At 40.8% G+C, this 19115-nt stretch overlaps 3 protein-coding genes across 4 annotated transcripts in view; all 3 read left to right on the top strand.

The window, feature by feature from the left end:
* Window positions 1-19115, top strand: part of gas2 (growth arrest-specific protein 2) — a 452494-nt gene that overhangs the window by 20744 nt on the left and 412635 nt on the right. For both annotated transcript variants that reach the window (XM_028314320.1, XM_028314317.1), the window contains exon 2: window positions 16371-16404. The gene's annotated coding sequence lies outside the window, so the exon portion shown is untranslated. The remainder of the gene's footprint in view (window positions 1-16370; window positions 16405-19115) is intronic.
* LOC114359802 (collagenase-like) lies at window positions 112-3528 on the top strand. The gene is made up of 6 exons (XM_028314308.1): window positions 112-162; window positions 706-769; window positions 1471-1578; window positions 2032-2180; window positions 2736-2844; window positions 3246-3528. The coding sequence occupies exons 1-6, from the start codon at window positions 112-114 to the stop codon at window positions 3458-3460; spliced, it is 696 nt and encodes a 231-aa protein (XP_028170109.1). The 3' UTR covers window positions 3461-3528.
* Window positions 4627-9882, top strand: LOC114359801 (collagenase-like). The gene is made up of 7 exons (XM_028314307.1): window positions 4627-4692; window positions 5277-5340; window positions 6053-6203; window positions 6989-7155; window positions 7682-7789; window positions 8247-8392; window positions 9817-9882. Exons 1-7 carry the CDS (start codon window positions 4642-4644, stop codon window positions 9880-9882), a joined length of 753 nt encoding a protein of 250 aa, XP_028170108.1. The 5' UTR covers window positions 4627-4641.

The raw sequence follows: 19115 nt of genomic DNA, 5'->3' as shown, positions 1-19115 counted from the left end.
GATAAATTGTTCATTAACGTATCTCCTATCTCGTCTAATTTCCCTTATTGATAAGGCTTAAAATTTTTTGGCAAAGGCTCCTGCAAAGCAGTAGGGACTGGGCCTACGAAGATGGCAGCCGCATACGTGTTTGGTTTTCTGCTTGTCTTTGGACTGGTTGGGGTATGTAGATCTAAATAGGTTCTATCTATCTATCTATGTCAGCCTTTGGGTCCGCCTTCGAACATAGGCCTCCTCTTCAACCCTCCACCGATTTCTGTCCCTGGCCACACGCATGGGCAGGGCAAATTGCACGGATAAACCAGGATCGCTGGGCCAGAAAGACCCTGGAGTGGAGACCCCGCAACAACACCCGCGGCAGGGGAAGACCGCCTAAACGATGGACAGACGATATCCGGCAGCAGGCTGGAGTGAACTAAATAGGTTATTAATTATTAATTAACTTGTGGGTTGTAAGTTCTATTGTAAGTTCATTAGCCATGAGTATCAAAAAAATCAGGTGGTTGAACATATGAGTTAATTATTGTCAAAATAAATATGTAGTAACTAACAGGTCATTATTAATCTGTGGTCGTAATCTCAACTTGACAGATTTAAATCTACCCACAAATCTTCTATGACCATTTCCTTCAAGATCACGTAGTTTGTGTGGAACCTGTGGAAAAGTAACCCGCATCTGTGTTTAATTTTTATTTTATAACCCAGGCTTTCCACCCAATCCTGAGGAATGAGCAACCAGCTTTCATGGAAGACCTGCGCGGGGTCAGCAGTAAGTAAAACATTTTTTTTCGTTAATCAGTAGAGAAACATAAAAATGCTTGTGCTAATACAGTCGACAGCACATCAGACTATACATTTTTGTTCAAAACCACCCCTATTACAGGTGACACATTTTAGCTTGATAGCCTAACTAATTATCCACCGCAATTTCACGGCGAGGCTGTCGGCTGTCATGCTGAAAAACGATTTTTTAAATCGAAAACAGAAACGAAAATATCGTAAAATATTGGGAGGATCCTGCATACACTCGTAGTCCCGCTATGTACTGATCAAACAGTGACGAAACTCAATTCCTCATTATAGCATTAGTACAAAAAGTATAAANAAATAATGTTTTTGGTGAGTGGATGAGTGGAAGAGGAACCTACAAAATCCACACTCTCCTCTCCTATGGCTTTCTGAGTGGGAAAGGGCCTAATACCAAAGTCATAGAGAGCATACTTTTATGCTTTTGCATCAACCCAATGGTCCTTAAAAAAGCCAATTTCGAGAACGCCTAGGTTTCAGGCTTTAGTCGGTTCGAATGAATCATTTCAGACGCTGACTGATATCAGGGTTGATACAGCCTTTACCACAATTTTAGAAGTTTAGTCTCTTGTCCTCATAACTTTAAAGTTTTCCTCGAGATCGTAGTAGTAACTTAGCTCTTAATCGAGATAAATAAATGGTGAATGATCTTTCTTCTTCCAGCTTACATCCAGCCCTGCCGCCTGCAGAATTCGCAGCAGAAGAACCTGGACTACACCGGAGTCAGATTCACAGTCAGCGGTTACGGACGTACTGACGACTTGTGGAACGGTAATCAATGTTATAAATAAACGTAAATATTATAAAGTGGGTTCGGCTGCTGCTTCTGCAGAAGATCTCTAACGGCGCAAATATGAAAAGCGCAATGATATTACATTATTATAAGTATTTGAGCCGTTTGGATTTGAAACTTTGGGCCCGTGGGGACCAAGCGCCCACAAACTGTTTCGTACTTTAGTTGATTTAAAATAGCGTTTAGTTGAGACATCTTATGATCCGATGGCTGACCCTAGGCCATAAAATTTAACTGGCTATTCAGCGCAGCAATGTGGCTTGCCTTCTGGGCACTTTAATGTTGTCCTTGGGAAAGGTATTTGTCCAGCAGTGGACATTTGGGTGAAACGAACTAACGAACAAGCTGTAGATCCTGTCTACACAGAAGTTGCAGCAATGGGAACGAGAGATGGGAATAGTACCGTTTACCCTACCATTTCTTGGTCACAGGTGGAGCCGCTTCCGAGATCCTATTGTGGGTGCACCTTCGCGGCATCACCAACGAGGAGTGCCGCCGCTGGTACGGAGGCAGCCCCATTGTTCAGGACCAGACCATCTGTGCTGAGTACTACAATAACACCGCTCAGTCTTCCTGCCAGGTAACCGCTTTCAGGTCTAGAGGACCTAGGTTCGATTCTCAGTAAGGATAAAATTCTCTGCTCGGTTTTGTTGGTGTTGGTAAAGTTAGTCCGCCTGGTTAGTCACAGCCATCTTATATCTAAGTCTATCGCCAACAGCATTATTGTGTTTTGGTAGTAGGACGTAAGATAGCCAGTTCCTCTCATAGATTTTGAACATCAAACAGAGTTATTTATGACGTGTCGCCGGTTCACGAACTGCAAAAATCGAGCCAGTTTTATGAGGCGGCAACAGCATACCAGAATTAAATTTTTTGTTGCAAAATCACCCCTATCACAAGCACTTAAGAGCTCACAGTTTTTGACTTGACGTCCTATCATCTGTAAGTAAGCTTGAATAAATTCACATAGAACTTAGCTTAGCTGTAGCTAGGCAAAATGGTCCCCACAATGCCATCCCAATATCAAGTCAAAGGTCAAAGTCTTCGGTATTATAGGTTTAAAATATGAAAAGTCCTCGCTGATCCCATAACAAGGTCAAAGGTCTAAAAATTCAACTAAACATGTTTCCTCCAGGGTGACAGCGGCGGTCCCCTGACGAAGGTGGATGTGGACGGCCAGCCCACCATGGTCGGCATCGTCAGCTTCGGCTCCAGCCAAGGATGCAACAGCCCTTGGCCTTCAGGTAATATTTACTTCACTACATAGAATAAAACAAAGTCGCTTTTCGTTATCTGTCCCTATGTATGCTTAGATCTTTACTACGCAACGGATTTTGATGCGGCTTTTTTTTTTTGCGACCGGGGCCGGTCGCTAGTATAAGACTAAAGCATCATGACGCTCGTTTCGCTAAGTTTCCATTTGGTTGCGTTTCAGATTCTCTTTCTTAGGGCATTTTAGGCAAGTGCCCAAGAACCTGCGTCAAGAAAAGCCCCGTCTGTTATCAAGAAAAATTCAACAGTCACCTATCAATACAGTTAACCGCTGAAAAATTCTATTAGTTACGCAATTTCCTTTTTTTAGACCAAAAGGCCAGGAAACCTCCAGAATGACTGCTCTGGTTCATGAAAACTTCTTTTTTTCCAGCGTACGTGCGCCCCGGCCACTACCACGACTGGTATGTGTCGGTGACCGGCATCAACTTCGACTGGAGGAACGAGGACCTGCTCCCTCCCGCCTCTTCTGAAGAAGACAGCTCCTCTAACTCATCTGATGACTCATCTGATGACTCGTCCTCAGACTCCTCCTCGTCAAGTTCCTCCGAGGAAGCAAAGATGGAGCCCATCTTCGTCAACGCTTAGTTTTAAACTTGCAATTGTCAACCAGTGAGAGATTAAGAATCGGCAATAAATCCAATACATTTAGGTCACCTTGTCATATCATTAGCTTCTCACAAAAATAGGTCTTCTTACCCTGCCCATCCTTAATACCAGTCATTGGTTAAGTTTGTATTGCAAAAATGTTGCCAATTTTCTTAGATTAGCTAGGTAGTACATGAAAAATACATTGTGAGTATTGCGACTCTATTTAGTAAATAGGGATGTTTCCTGGGTAATGAAGCAAGAGTTTGAATTAGTCAGTCGGTTTAACTTATCAAATAATACTCCAAAGGTATTTTTAACTTTTTCAAAATAATGAAAATTTAAAGAGATAAAGCGCGTCAAAGTTCAAAAGAAAAGGCCCGTGACGTCAAAGAGTGCTTAAAAGTGTAGCACTTTGTGATGTCACGAGGAACTTCAACGCATCATAACTTCGAAATTACATGTTGGATTGACAAATAAAAAAATACGAGTTCAATATTTTTTGATACTATAATTGACGGACTAAAAGTTATTTTTTAGGAAACTAGCCTATTATATTATGCATAGGTATTTAAACTATGTGAGACATGAAAGACAGAATAGAAATAACTATGTTTTCTTTGTATTAACAGAGTTCTAAATTCGATTTATCTAGTTCTATGATTTTAAACCACTAAGGGCCCTCGCCCATGGCGACTTTTTGTAGCGAAGCAGTCGCGCTTCTGTAGCTCGTTAGTAGCGCGTTGGCGGCATCACTTCTGTAGGTCGCCGTGGGCGTGGGCCCTTAAAGCTCTCAAAAAATATTCTAACAAAGGAATCACGCTATCTAAGCAAGTCATTTTCTTATGAAGTTACATGAGGAGTACTTACAGCTTGACGTTTCAGCAGCGTTGCTTCAGCTGTGGTCACAGGCAGACTGGTGGCTTGAGCTTCTACAACTGAAATTATTCACACGTGTTGAACCAATCAGCAAACATAATAAATACATATTAGGAAAATCCTATCTGTAACGCCAACGCAAGAAAATCAGGAAAACCCATAAATGTGTGTGATTAATTGATAAGCAATGTGCTTAATTGATAAATTGTTCATTAACGTATCTCGTCTAATTTCCCTGATAAGGCTTAACATTTTTTGGCTAAGTCTCCCGCGAAGTAGCAGTAGGAACTGGGCCTACGAAGATGGCAGCCGCATACGTGTTTGGTTTTCTGCTTGTCTTTGGACTGGCTGGGGTATGTAGATTTAAGTAAATTAATTGTGTTTTGGGTTTTTGTAACAACTGAATTAACCATGGGTCAAACTTTATTTAGTGACTGATCTTCTGGCGCTGCTACTTCTCAGCACCAGCGCATAGTATAATAACATTTTTATAAAAGTGCTCTTTATAAGGCTAACTATTTACTGAAAAGATTATTTTTTACCCCCTTAGGAGTTGAATTTTGCAAAATCCCGTCTTAGTGAGCACCTACGTTCTAAAAGGAACCCCCATGCAAAAATTGAGACTCCTAGCACTTGTAGTTTCTGAGATTTCGTGATGAGGGAGTGAGCCAGTGACCTTTCGTTTTTATAGATATATATGAAAGAATACTGAAGTATCAAAAAAATTCAGGTGCTTGAACATCTACGTTATTCATCAGGTTATTAATATTCTGTGGTCATTATTAATCTGTGGTCTTGAACTTGACAGATTTAAATCTACCCACAAATCTTCTATAACCATTTCCTTCAAGATCACGTAGTTTGTGTGGAACCTGTGGAAAAGTAACCCGCGTCTGTGTTTAATTTATTTTATAATCACAATAATAATGTCGTCCAGGCTTTCCACCCAGTCCTGAAGAATGAGCAACCAGCTTTCATGGAAGATCTGCGCGGGGTCAGCAGTAAGTAAAACATAATAAAAATTAATTATCCATAAAATCATAATTGAATAGTGATAATTTCTAGACTTGGGACTAGGGACTAATTTCATTTCACTTTGGCCCATTGCATTTTTACTGTCAGCATAGTTCATTTTCTAAAATCGGTAGTGAAGCATTGTCTACCTACCGCCTACTATACAGTGTGAGTCACGATAAGTGCACATATGAAAATAGGTGAAACTATCTACTGAGTATTAGTTTGTTATCTGACATTCGCCTTGGAGGAGTTGCGGGTCCAATGGCAGTAATAACTTTCCCCCGGGACAAACTTGGCCTGCATTGATTGGTTTATATTGCCGGTCAAGCTGTAGATCCTGGCTACACAGGAGTTGCAGCGGTGGGAATAGTCCCTGTTCAAACAGTGTCAAAATCCCAACATCATTTCCACATTGTAGATCGTTTCATCCACGAACACGTGCCCCACCATTCTTCCACTAATGTTTGAGTGTTGTGCCATGGTAGGGACACACATGCCGGCACAAGTGTTATCGGTACACGCTAAATTATCCATGAGTGCACGCCACACTTGACGCACACTACAATAATGACGCTCGGATTGCTCAGATCAAATTCCCCGCACCCCGCGCTTCCCTCGACCATAAATTAGTGGGGCGCGTCTTCGTGGCTGAAGCTATCTAAAGTACAGATAGAATAAGTTGGTAATTGTGAACAGGCAGGATCGTCGCCGGCTGGCCTGCAGTCGACGGGCAGATCCCGCATCAGGTCAGCATCCGGATGGTGAGCGCGGCCGGCGCCGTGTTCTCTTGCGGCGGCTCCGTCATCCACCACAACTGGGTCATCACCGCTGCTCACTGCGTGGCCAAGTTAGTAATCCAACTTTGACCTATCACCTTCGGCCAACTTCGCGAATAGTTAGCGGAGGTATTATGCCTCCGCTACACTAAGATGAAGTTGATCGAAGTAAACGTTGTTGTCAGGAAAGGTTCAGCCAAACCAACGCGATCAGCCGGCGTGCAGCGATGGCGATCAATGCTTGCCGGCTGATCGCGTGTGATCGCGTTGGTTTAGCTGAACGTTATAGCGCCCAAGTCAAAGGAATTGAACTTTAAATTACAAAGTTTAAACACGAAGTGTCTAACTACACTATTATTCGGCTAATTTCGGTATTTCATCGTAGCGAGTAGTGTAGCGGAGACATAAAATATTGGATTCGTTTCGATAAAGTCGCACACACCAACTGTTTCGTAGATAGTTCTTTACAAAACTTTGTATTTACCTAATTTAAACAAACGATCACTGTTATCTGGGATTGAAAATTACCTAAATATTAGTATTATCTTAATAAGATATTAGGATTTTTGTAATTAAGGTAACGTAATAACCCAAATGGATATCTAAAGCAGTTCTTGCACAGAAACTTAGCTCAATGTCATAGATAATAATTACTGCCAGTAATGCCAGTTTTTTATACCAGTAGACCTAGGCTGTGCGATATTATCGATTTTACGCGATAAGCCCATACATTTGTCGTTTAAAATCGACGATAAGATTTTGTCACGGCGCGTATCCTAGCCCGGCGGGCCTTTGTTTGTCTGTACCTACTCAAAATACGGCTCTACTGGCAATGACTTTTCCTGGATGTCCACAGCCGCATCACCTTCGTCATCCGCTTCGGCCTCACCAACATCACCCAGCCACAGATCATCCTGGAGTCCACGCGCAAGTACATCCACCCTGGCTACATCGAGATCCTGGCGGGGGTCCAGCCCGATGACATCGCTCTGGTCGGGATTGACCAGCATATTCCTTATGGACGTAAGTGCCTCTAACTCAGATGATTACTTATCACAGAAATGACTACTTAAGATATTGAAATGCCTATACTTACGCCTGTATATTCACAAACGATGCTTAAGTAAAGCAGCAAATCGAACGCAAGCGTTAAATGGAGCTCTGTGATTGGTTCGTGTGTCACCCTTTGCTTCCACGCGCACTGTGAGACTTCATAGTAATAATATGTTTGTGAATACGGGCGTAAATGCTTTGCAAGCCGTTAACTATACTATACGATGTAGTACATAGTTTGTAAAAGTACCTAAGTAAAAATATGTCTAAAAGTACGATTTTATATAGCGGTCTCAGCACTAAGCATACGCTTGTATCGCAGTGGCCAGAAATACAATTATTATTCTTTTTTACTATGGAAAAGCTGGCCTGCCTGCATCTCATTCACCTGATGGAAAGTGAAGATCAGCCCCCTAGGCCCCCATAGCTAGACAAGTGGCGTTTTTTGATCGCTCCGAAAAAATAACTATAGTTTTACAATTCTGTCTCCTTCCAGCATACATCCAGCCCTGCCGCCTGCAGAACTCGGAGGATAAGAACCAGGACTACACCGGACACAGGTTGACAGTCAGCGGCTACGGAATGACTGACGACTCTTGGAACGGTAATTAGTCATTCTTCCTCTTCGTCGCTACATTCTTCTGCAGCCTTTCTGGTACATTCGTGCGGTTTTGAATCTGTCCAATGCAATTGAAGCCACGAAAGCCGAACGGTGAAGTCGGACTGGCCGACTCGTCATCCGAGGAACACGGGTTCGAACCCCGCCACTCGCTCGACTATTATGGTGAGCCCATTCGTGACACAACGACTATTGTGGTGCCCATGCCCATTCGTGACACAAGCATTTAGCTTAGTACGTGGGGCTAACAGGCTTAATTTGTGCAAAAACTAATTACCGCGCGCCGCGCTCTAGTACCTTCAACCTTCCCCTGCATGAAAGTCTTACTATGTTACCCTTTGGGAATCGAATCCGTTACCTCTGCTTCTGAAGCTGGTGGTCTTACCACTAGACCACTTATGTAGCTAACTCTAAAAAACCTGATACAACTCTTTTTTAACAGGTGGTACCACCTCCGAGATCCTTTTATGGACGTTCCTGCGAGGCATCTCAAACGCCGAGTGCCGCAGCTGGTATATCAGCGGCATCGTCCAGGATACGACCATCTGTGCAGAGTTCTACAATAACACTGCACAGTCTTCTTGCCAGGTATGGATCCGTTTATTTAATCTTTAACTGCCGAGAAACTACACACTATAGGTCAGGGATTCCCAAACTTATTTTGTCTACTGCCCACTTAGAGAATAAATTCTTTTTAGCGCCCCCATTTGTAGTCGAGAGTTCAGTCAGTGTCTAGCCAGTGTCCCCTATTCACAAACATCACTATGACTACTATGAGGACTCACAGTGCGTGTGGACGCACAAAGTGACACACGAACGAACACAAATCTCTATTCAACGCTGTGCGTTCGATTTGCTGCTTAACTTAAGCAAGCATCGTTTGTGAATACGTGCGTAAGAGCCCTCAAAGTAGATGAAATTACAAATCATATTTTATTGGTGATGCNTGGGCTATAAATTTAAGTTTAGCGTCGATTATAACGCCGAGAAGTTTTATCTCTGGGGCGAACGGAATTTTTTGTTGGTCCATCATTATAGTTGCTCTACTTGACGCTGCCGTGAACGCTATTGCCTGTGTTTTGGCAGGGCCAAATGTTAGTTTAGCGTCATTTCCCCAGTTCAGGATGGTTTGTAATGCTTCATTCGTTATTCTCTCTACTTCGTCAACAGACGGCGCCTCGACAATGAGTAGCACATCGTCTGCAAAGGCCTGTATGTAAGCACCATGTGGTAAACGAGTTTCTAATAAGTCGTCTAGGATTATGTTCCAAAACATGGGCCCACAAAGGAGCAAACAGACTACAAAAACATTCAGAATTTAAGTAGGTTTTATATTCTTTAGGTTAACAATAAAAATAAGTAAAACGCGTAATAATTTAGGAGTAAATTTATTAGACCTACCTAATTCCTACACAAATGTAGAGTTGTATTTATTGGTAATGAGGTTTGTCGTGTGGTTTAGATTTTAACTGTTCTCAGAAAAAAATCAGGGATTGTTTCAATAAATCAGTAATGAGCTTTCTAGTTACGACCTACAATGAATGCCCTACATACTCTATCGTGTGGGTTTGTAACGCATCCTACACCTTTTTTTCTAGTCTGTTTTATATTTTAACTAAGGACGATATCGTTATCGTTTTCCCCTGGGACTGCTGTTCTAGTTTGTCGGATCTTTCAAGAAATTAACCTAACACTAGAATACTGTAACATTTTTCCCTAAATAATATCGAAGCTAAATTATAGAACATTATAACTTTGTGAAAGTCACAGATCAAAATGCTTTCCACGAAAAATATTTTCTTTTGCATGCTAATAACGTGAAATAACTTACACGATTATCTATACAGGTCATTCTAAGTTAAGAGGTAATGTGTTGCATGGAGCGACGGCACGGCATTTTTTTAAATATTTTTACTTAAGTATACATCTGTTTTATGGAAACCTTTAAGTTGAAAATGTTTACAAAGTGGCCAGTCAATTTGTTGGTTTTTTCTCGTTTTATAAGCGACCAGGGTAAATACCAGGGTAGAGACAAGGTGCACACGGGAGGATACTTTATGGACAGGGAAGAGACATAGACATACTAAAAACAGTGTATTTTTAGGAATCAACTTTATTTATTTATTTTAATTTTAATTATGAATTATTTATAATCAGACTTTTCATTTTTTAGCAAACTTTGTTAACAAAAATGTATTTTAAGCCTAGGTACAAAACATAAAAAGGTTCTTACTTTTACTTTCCATCAAAACAACTATCAATAACACTGGTCAACAAAAAATCAAAATTAAAATGGTGCCGAGATTCTGTTGATAGTTTATTATTAGGTGTGTATTAGTAATAATAAAAATATTTTTCTTTTTTTTTTCCTACGTGTAGTTTTTGATCTACCCTCAGTTTTAAATTTTAGCTTTAATCGATATNAGACGGGGCCTCGACAATGAGTAGCACATCGTCTGCAAAGGCCTGTATGTAAGCACCATGTGGTAAACGAGTTTCTAATAAGTCGTCTAGGATTATGTTCCAAAACATGGGCCCACAAACAGATCCCTGAATGCAGCCTTTGGTTGTTATTTTTGTGGCTGTGGCGTCACCAAAGTCGAGCACAGCGGTTCTATTGACGAGATAGTTTTGGGTCAGTTTAAATAGGTTCTTGGGACACTCTGCCAACCGAAGCCTTTGTAATAAGAGCGGCCACCAGGCGTTATCAAACGCCGCTTTGATATCAAGCGATACGGCGATTACTTGACTTCCAGCGGCCTTTGCTTTGGTTATACGGTTTATTGCCTCTTGAAGAGCATCTATTGTGGATGTCTGCTCTTTGAAGCCGAACTGTTTAGCATTATATTTTCCAGTGCTTTCTAGGTGGAATGAGATCCGCTTTGAGAGGAGTTTTTCGAGCACTTTTCCAAACACTGGAAGGAGTCCGATTGGCCTGTAAGAGGACAGATCATTGACATCGGCTTTGTTTGGTTTTGGGAGAATTTTTACGTATGCCTGTTTCCACATAGTGGGAAAATAATTGAGATGAAGACATCTATTGAGTAAATTGGTGATAAGATCTGGAATAAGATTGAAAGTCTGTAAGCAAATATCTGAGGTGAGATGGTCAAGACCTGGTGCTTTGGTTGGGTTCATTAGTCGGAGGATGTCGCGGATTTCCTCCACTTCGAATTGTGGATCGTTTCCAGTGATTGGTTCTTCCTGACATTCATTACGAATCTTACGTTGTTTGACCGAAATATCATTGTTATCGTCTGGGTAAAAATGATCTAACAGTGCCTTAGCTGTTGTGGCATGGCTGTTAGTGAAGGCTACGCCAGCCCGTAGGGTTTGTGGTGGTCGTCTTTTGGAGCCTTCTTTGATAAGGCGATTTGTCAGGCTCCATACATTTTCCTTATTCTGAGTGGCGCAAAATTCCCTAAAATGCTCAGTGGACGCTTTGGAAAGCGCTTTAGCGTAATTTTCCTTCAAAGTCTTATGGGTTTTTACTGCATCATCGAAGGGTCTGCGTGATCTTTTTAGATCGTGTATGCGATGGTGAGCTCTAATTAATTCTTTTTTGAGTGATTCGAGTTCATCATTCCACCACGGATTATACTCGGTTGCTGGGGGCCTTTTGTGGAAGACTTCCCGACAGGCCGCTTGTATGTTTTGTGTCATGCTACTCACAAAGTCATCAATGTTCGACTGACCGAAATCTGCAATGTTCTGATCGAGGAGACCACTGTCCTGGAACTTGGTGTGAAGCGTGCCACGAAACTCTTCCCATCTATTTTTATTTACATTGTACTTGAAAGTGGAGGTTGATTTGGTTTTTTGAATTTTGTCAGAACTGGCAATTGCGAATTCAATTGCGTTATGGTCTGAGCTTGGGCACGCTTCTATATTTACTTTCCAGTTTTTTACGAGCTGACTCATGTTACCGGAGACCAGAGTAATGTCCAGGATAGAGGTGCTTAATTTCCCATATCGAACAGCCTCAAATGTTGGAACGGAGCCGACGTTGCATACAACCATCGAGTGTGTGGCAGCTAGGTCAATGATATCGTTTCCTCGACTGTCGATACGAGTTTCGCCCCATTCAGGGTGTTTACCGTTGAAATCACCGCCGATGACACAATAGCTGCCAGCTGTATCTGCTAGCAGTTTGTCGAGCGCCACCAGGGTATTATTAGTGTCCGTATTGGGTTCGATGTATGCGGAAGCTACGTACAGCTTTCTCTGTCCGAGACTCAGCTGTACAACTGCGAGGTTGGTGGTGGACAGTTGCGTGATTCCTAGTGCAAGCCCTAACTTATGTTTGACTATGGTACACGCCTTTACGCGTTCGTTGGTGTAGAACTGGAATGTGTCGAGTCCAGGATATGTCTTCATGTGTTGCAAGTTACCAACGTATGGCTCGGTGATAAGTGCCACGTCGATATCACTCGCACAAAAATACTTCACAAATTCAGTTTGAGCAACAAAGCAGCGTTGGAGGTTTATTTGGATGAACTTAATAGGTTTCATTACCAAAATCAATGGTTTCATTTATCATTTTACGTGTGTTTATTATACGGGAACAGAGTTTTGGGTTGGTGGCTGAGTGATTGGTTTTGACGCTGCTTTGTGTTCTCTTGTTGAAGTTGTCACAGTTGATGCATTTCAACTTATCCGAGTTTGCCTTGTGCGGGCAATTAGCGAAAGAATGTGCTGTTGAGGCGCAGTGTGAGCACGGGTAGTAATCTGCCGAGCATTTGCCGTTAGTGTGTCCGAATTGGAGGCACTTATAGCACTGTACAAAGCGAGAAAAGTCCGTCACTCGTACGCGTTGGTGTTCTATATTGATGCGTTCTGCCTCGACAAATCTCTTTCGGATTGCGGGCTGTACCTCCAATACAGCATTATACAATTTATGATTCCGGTTCTTGAGTGGAAAGCAGAAGCGGAGGTCTTCTAGCGGCACCGAGTTTTGTTGGGCAACTATGGGTAGCAGTTCCTCTTTAGCAGTATCCTTGCTTATTCCCTTGATGATGATCATGGGCTTACGTTTCCGGGCTTCCTCAGCTTGGATGCCGGGGACGGCGTTGACGCGCTTTATAGCCTCAGCGCAATGCTCGCGTTTGTCAAAGTCGACTCGGACGATGTTCTTTCCTAAAGACTTTACCTTCGTAGGTGCAAACGTGGTATCACGAAATGACACCTTGTTCTTCCATGTAGTGAGCACATCGGGCTGGTCCTGTCCAGTATTAGCGCTCTTGATGATGATCGAGGGCAGAGAGCGTGGCATGGCAAGCCGATCCTTGGACGGCGGAACCCTGACGGTATCGGCGTAAGAACGCGGCGGAACATGCCTTGACGGAGCAGGGATGTTCTTGAGTTCCTCGCGGATGCCTTGTCTTATAGCCGTCAGAATTCCCTCTTCCATGGGCTTCGGCAGTGGCGAACAAACTTGGGTGCTTACTGGAACATCTATACAGTCGCTGTATTCGATCTTCGTCTCTAATGTTTGAGTGGCTTTGACCATTTCAGCAGCAATAAGTTTGATCGTTTTCTTGCCACATGCATTCACGCTTGCCGACCGTACACATTCCAAGAGCGTATTTTTATACTTGTCTATGAGCTCTTTAAAACTAGCGAAGTCATGAACATCGCTAGCGTACCCGGGGAGCTCGGGTTCGGGTTGGTCTTTTTGAGACAACTTAGGCATTTTTATCGTAATTTAAAGGGTGAGACAAGCACTATTTCGCACTGAGCTTCAGTCACCCACCTGCCACCTGCGTTACCGGGGTCAGGATGGGGTCCAGGGATCGCGAACGTGGACGCACTCAGTGGGGGGATCCCCAACTGCGTTGTTTAAATTATATTACATGCACTTAATTAATGCTGACTCGAAAGTAGGTTAATGCAAATTACATTTAAAACCGCATATGATTAGAACAAAAATTATTTGCTACTATGAACATTCTTACTTACAATGTAGATCGAGAACTAAATCAAAACACTAGTGTCAGATATTATAATTTCAACCCAACCAGGTGGGACATAGTACCTATAAATGTTCATGCGTTTTACATAACAAAGTAATCAGGTCAAAACCGCAGACATTCGCTACTCTGTGTCATAATTACCGATTGGCCATCACTCATCAATAAACTTCGATAATGTCTTCTTCGGGCGCCCACGCACACCCACCGCCATCCCTATTGTCTCCTAGGACAATGAAAGACCTCGCCAATATTCTTAAATCACTTTTTTATTTCTTATTCTAAGCATGCTAAGATTCAAAATCGTTAATCCAATAGGATTGTAAAAGTTGTTGATTTCAAACGGAGGTCCAACTCTACGAAACTTTTTATATTCATTCGACTCTATCTGTCTTTCTCGTAGCTGGCATATTGAGAAGGACGCTTAGAGTCGACAAATCGAAGCAGTTTCCTGAGTAGACCCCTGGTGAGTATTTTTATAGTGTGATTAATAGGAACTAGTGAACCTAATTCGTTAACCACTTTCGTAACTCGACGCGAGCATCATTACGGGCGCAAGGAGCGAAAGAAATCGCATGTTGCAACGTATTGTAAATCGTCACAACACGTATGAAATAGCTATCGGATATTTATATAGGAGTGGGTTGTATTTGTAAAGATTTTGACTATAACTATGATCACTTTCACTGGCAACAAAAGTGATTGCAATAATTTACTCTCCAACATCCTCTGGTACACATCTGGACTCAACATACGAGTATCCACTCATCATTCTCGCCTTATTTATTGCGTTACAAAATATCTTGAGCTAGTCCCAGTTGATTTGGGTAGATAGGAGATTCTGAGAAATGGCCCAGCATTCGGAAACGAGACGTATATCACTTCTCAGCGGAAAACTAAAAATAAGTCTTGACAAATTAATAAACTTCTCTGCTGATGCACGGCAGGAACCGTCCGCACCTCGCCCGTGGCGGTTATTTATTAATTAATGTAATGAATGAGACATAATTGAGGTGCTGGAGTGATCTATGGTAGTGTGAAATGTAAATAAAGAATTAATATAAGTGTTATTTTGCATAAAAGGCTGAAAGCATTTCGAATTGTTGGAATCTTCCATGGCATGTCTGCATTTCACATGTGCATATAACTTTATGAATAACTAAATATTTGATTCACATAGGTTTTATTTTTTTATTTATTTATTTACACTTTTGCACATACAATTGTACAGTGGTGGACTTAATGCCAGGTGGCATTATCTGCCAGTCAACCACAGGTCGAGTAGAGAGACTAAGGCGGTGCAATAAATATGACATTTAATTAATATACTTACATAGCATTAGATAAAATAAATAACATAAGAATACATATTAATATAATAGACATACACCTAGATACATAAACATAATAATAATATTGGCGTACACAAAACACATGTCAGAGAGTTTTAGTTAGTTTTTGAGGAATAAGAGTGATTTCGTGATTGTTCCGGTACAATTTTCTAGAGACACCGGATATTGTGAATAATAGATGCACATTGCACACACTTATTGGATGGCTGTTTGATGTGGAATCTATATGAAACACACGTACGTGTGTTACGTATGTGTGCTCTTGCAGTTCTAATTAAGTAGCTGTGAAATACGAGTCTCCTCCATTGTTTGCATCAAACAGGATCAAATGCCCACTAATTAGAGCCGGTCATTAGTCACCGGTCGCCACTTTCTTCGTGTTCGTGATGTTTGCGAATGTAAAGGTCGTGGATTCAGCGTTTTGTTGTAGCATCCGGGATATCGACTGTCTATCATTAATATAAAATCAATGCGAGTCAAATATTGCTGAGACAGTGGTTCAATCTAACTAGACAATCTAGCACTAGGAACTTTCGGCCACCCCTGAAAATAGTGTTTAATTTGTTGTAGATTTGATAACATAACATTACATTAGGTGACTCTACCATAAAGAAATCAAAACGATTATTACGTTGCCTGCAACGGTTACGGAATGTTGTATTTGCTTATTTTGATAGCTTTTACCTGTGTTTTGGTTTGCGATTTCATTTCAATACGCACTCTCTATCACTGTTTGCTGTCGGCTTTAAATTTCTATACCGATTTATGAAAATGGAGGCTAAAAAAGGTAAAAGTGAGTGTTTGAATTTGAATAAGGTAGAAATGCTTCGCAGGTTCTCCATTAGCATAATTATTAAGAGTGGAAGCTAGGCGCCATGGTTACAAGACTGTGAAGATGAATATTAGTGATTGTGGGGTGGGCGTGCGTAATCTACACGTGGACTAAAAAGCAATTTGTGTAATGACACTAATGACCCACATAACATTAATGACCGCGTGCGGTGCATCTATGCATTAATAAAGCAGTACCTAACTGACAAACAAACCATGCTTAACGGACGAACATCTGTGGATGAATAAATTGTGGCTCTGTGAAACCTGCGACAGCACAAATTTGAACGACACGGAATACCTATTCATCTTCGTGACATACACTCGACTATAACATGTGTAGTCTGATATGCGATCGACTGAATGTTATGATCGCACAGTTTTCCCAATTTCAAAGTTTGTTTTTGTTCCCAGGCGCGGTGGTGGCGCGTTCCCAGAGCAATATCAGGTAAGCGCCGTCATGTTTGCTAAACATACGACCAGCACTGGGAGGGATTACAGCAAGTATAGCGTAGCATATCAACTATTACAGTATAATATATTATGTGTATCTTCATAACTTTGGGGTCTGTAAAAAGCACTCGTAATTAAACTTTTGAAATAGAATTACTATGTAAGTCTAACATCTTTATGACCAATTTTTTTGATAAAAAACTTTAATAAATAATAGAGTATGTAATCACATGTACAATAAAAATATATATGAAATATTGTTATTGAATGTTCAATCCGCCCCAGTCTGGTTTTTATTGCACTTGTTACGCATTCGCTTGGCACATCGATCCTCACTTTATTATTATCGTAATCGATTTGATAAACCGATTAATCGACGAGTTATAGTCCGAGTCCATCGCTTCGACCCGCGTTAGAAAGCGACAATGCGCAGGAGTCGAGTGGCGTGAATATTGTAAATATCGCTACTCGACACTGGACATGAAATATGAAAATTAGATACAGCTGTAATCGAAATAGGAACTTTCGATTGAATTCTCTTGAAATCTGTCTATTGGAATAAATAGTAATATTTGCAAGTAAATAGTAAATTTTGCAACAAACATAACAAGCCATAGTAAAATATCTATCCAAGTATCTCGATTTAAATTAAAGAAGCTTTTAACCGAACAGCACAAAGAAGGGTAATGTAGAAGACCTATTGCGAATTGAAAATGATATTGTATGCTTCTATTTTCCCAATATTTTCTATGTATTGTATTACAACAATTTTACCTTTCGTCTTATTGAATTACCGTATTTTATATGCATTTGATAGTATTCTTACTCAAGGCGTTTATTCTGCACACGGCGCATGCGCGAGGTTATGGCTTGGTACGTACTTTTACCAAACTTGGTTCATGGCGGCCGGCGAGTACACCATAGGGCTGTTAAAAAACTGTTTATTGGCAAAAAGCTCTTCCTTTGTTATAATTTCACCATGTAAAAAATATTTTATTAGTATTTAAATCGGACTAAGACTAAATTAACATAAAAATGAAACATTGTACCCACATTTTACGCAAATTCAGATTTATGACTAGAGTAGTACCTACCTACTCGTAAACTTAAATTCTTCTTTTTTATAAAAATGTTTTGATAATCACTGATATTTCAAAACCGCTGCAACTCCTGTGTAGCCAGGATCTACAGCTTGACCGCCAATAAAAACCAAACCAGTGAAGGTCTAGTTTATCCCGGGGGAAAGTGAAACTGTCATTGAACCCGCAACGAAATTAATCAGAAGAACATAGGAGGAGTTCGAACTTAAGGTTCGACTTACCGCCGTTGCAAAGCGGATGACAGGTGACAAACAAAGGTTTAGTAACCTTTATGAAAAGATATGCACCATGGACAATAAACATAAATTAAGGGGGCCTATCTCAATCAAATACGATATTATCAAAATTAAAAATAAAGTTTTGAAATATGGTATTGTCGGCAGCCCTATACACGCGTGCATAAAAAGAGCTGCGCGGCCGCAGACCGGTTCGACCGGCGNAACTTAATGAAACCTAACAAAAACCGGTTAGGTTACAAAAACCGGTAACTGAAAATTCCTGAAAAATTACAGTTAGGTTCCTGAAGACATTCTGAAAACCGGTTAGGTTCATTTCAGAACCTAACCGCGCGTAAGCGCGAGCGCGTGCGCAGCACGCGCGAGCGTTCACGAAAAATGTAGCAGTTTACACAATGCGCACCCCCCCCGCACCCCACCCCCGCGCTGCTGCGCGCGGGGCGGTTATCGTTTGTCGAAGGACCTCGACTTTAATTTGTAAAGGAATCCTTTCAATTTTTGTTTTTTGTCAATGATCGGGTACATAATTACATTTTTGATTTCTCTTAGATGTAATAATTATAATAATGCTAAGAAAGTTTTACAAGTTAAATATCTATAATGTAATAATTATTTTATTTCACTTGGAGTAGTTATAATATACTTAATTATCATCGATTCTCATGCTTATGGAATTAAAAATACTACTTGTCATATTGACATATTTACCATACTGAAACTATCAATGTGCCTAACTTATTCTTCAGTTAAAACTTATCTGACGGTTGAAAAATCAGCCCTAAGTCTAACAATACTGCAATTTATTAATACTACTTTCTCTACTTACAAAAAACTTAAAATTACTCAAAAACTTAACTTTCAAAATTGCTTATAATAAATATTGTGTTATTTACAAAATATTTACTAAGGCTGAGTTGTACCACCTAAATTTATTTATTTATTATTCATTTATTTTGACCTTAACTATAACTTTTTAAGGTCCCATTATTTGTATTGTATTGCTGTTGATTTTCCGAATAAAATAAAATAAATAAATAAATAAATAACGATAACCGGAGTATTTTGTATGGAATTTGACAGATTTTTGACGTTTGTTAAAGTCAAAGTAAGATGGTGCAACCGAGCCTAACTGATTTATGAAACAAAGTATGCGCAGCGGTGCTCGGGGCCGCGCTCATCGGACGCACTCGGACATAGTCGGGGTCGGCTGGTGTTCCGCTTGCTGGAACTGAGAAAAGAACTTCAGTTTAATTATTAGATCTCTTAAAAAGAACTTCTTTTTTAATTTGAAAGCCAGGTGCAAAGTTGAGACAGATTATTTGTTATGCATCGCTCAAGAACAAATTTTAATGCACACTGTTCAGAGTCAA

This window comes from Ostrinia furnacalis, unplaced genomic scaffold (assembly GCF_004193835.3).
Source record: "Ostrinia furnacalis isolate ACB-3 unplaced genomic scaffold, ASM419383v2 OfSCF4659, whole genome shotgun sequence".
Lineage (NCBI taxonomy): Eukaryota > Metazoa > Arthropoda > Insecta > Lepidoptera > Crambidae > Ostrinia > Ostrinia furnacalis.
The sequence above is the reverse complement of the archived record's forward strand: the minus strand, read 5'-3'. Positions and strand labels throughout refer to the sequence as shown.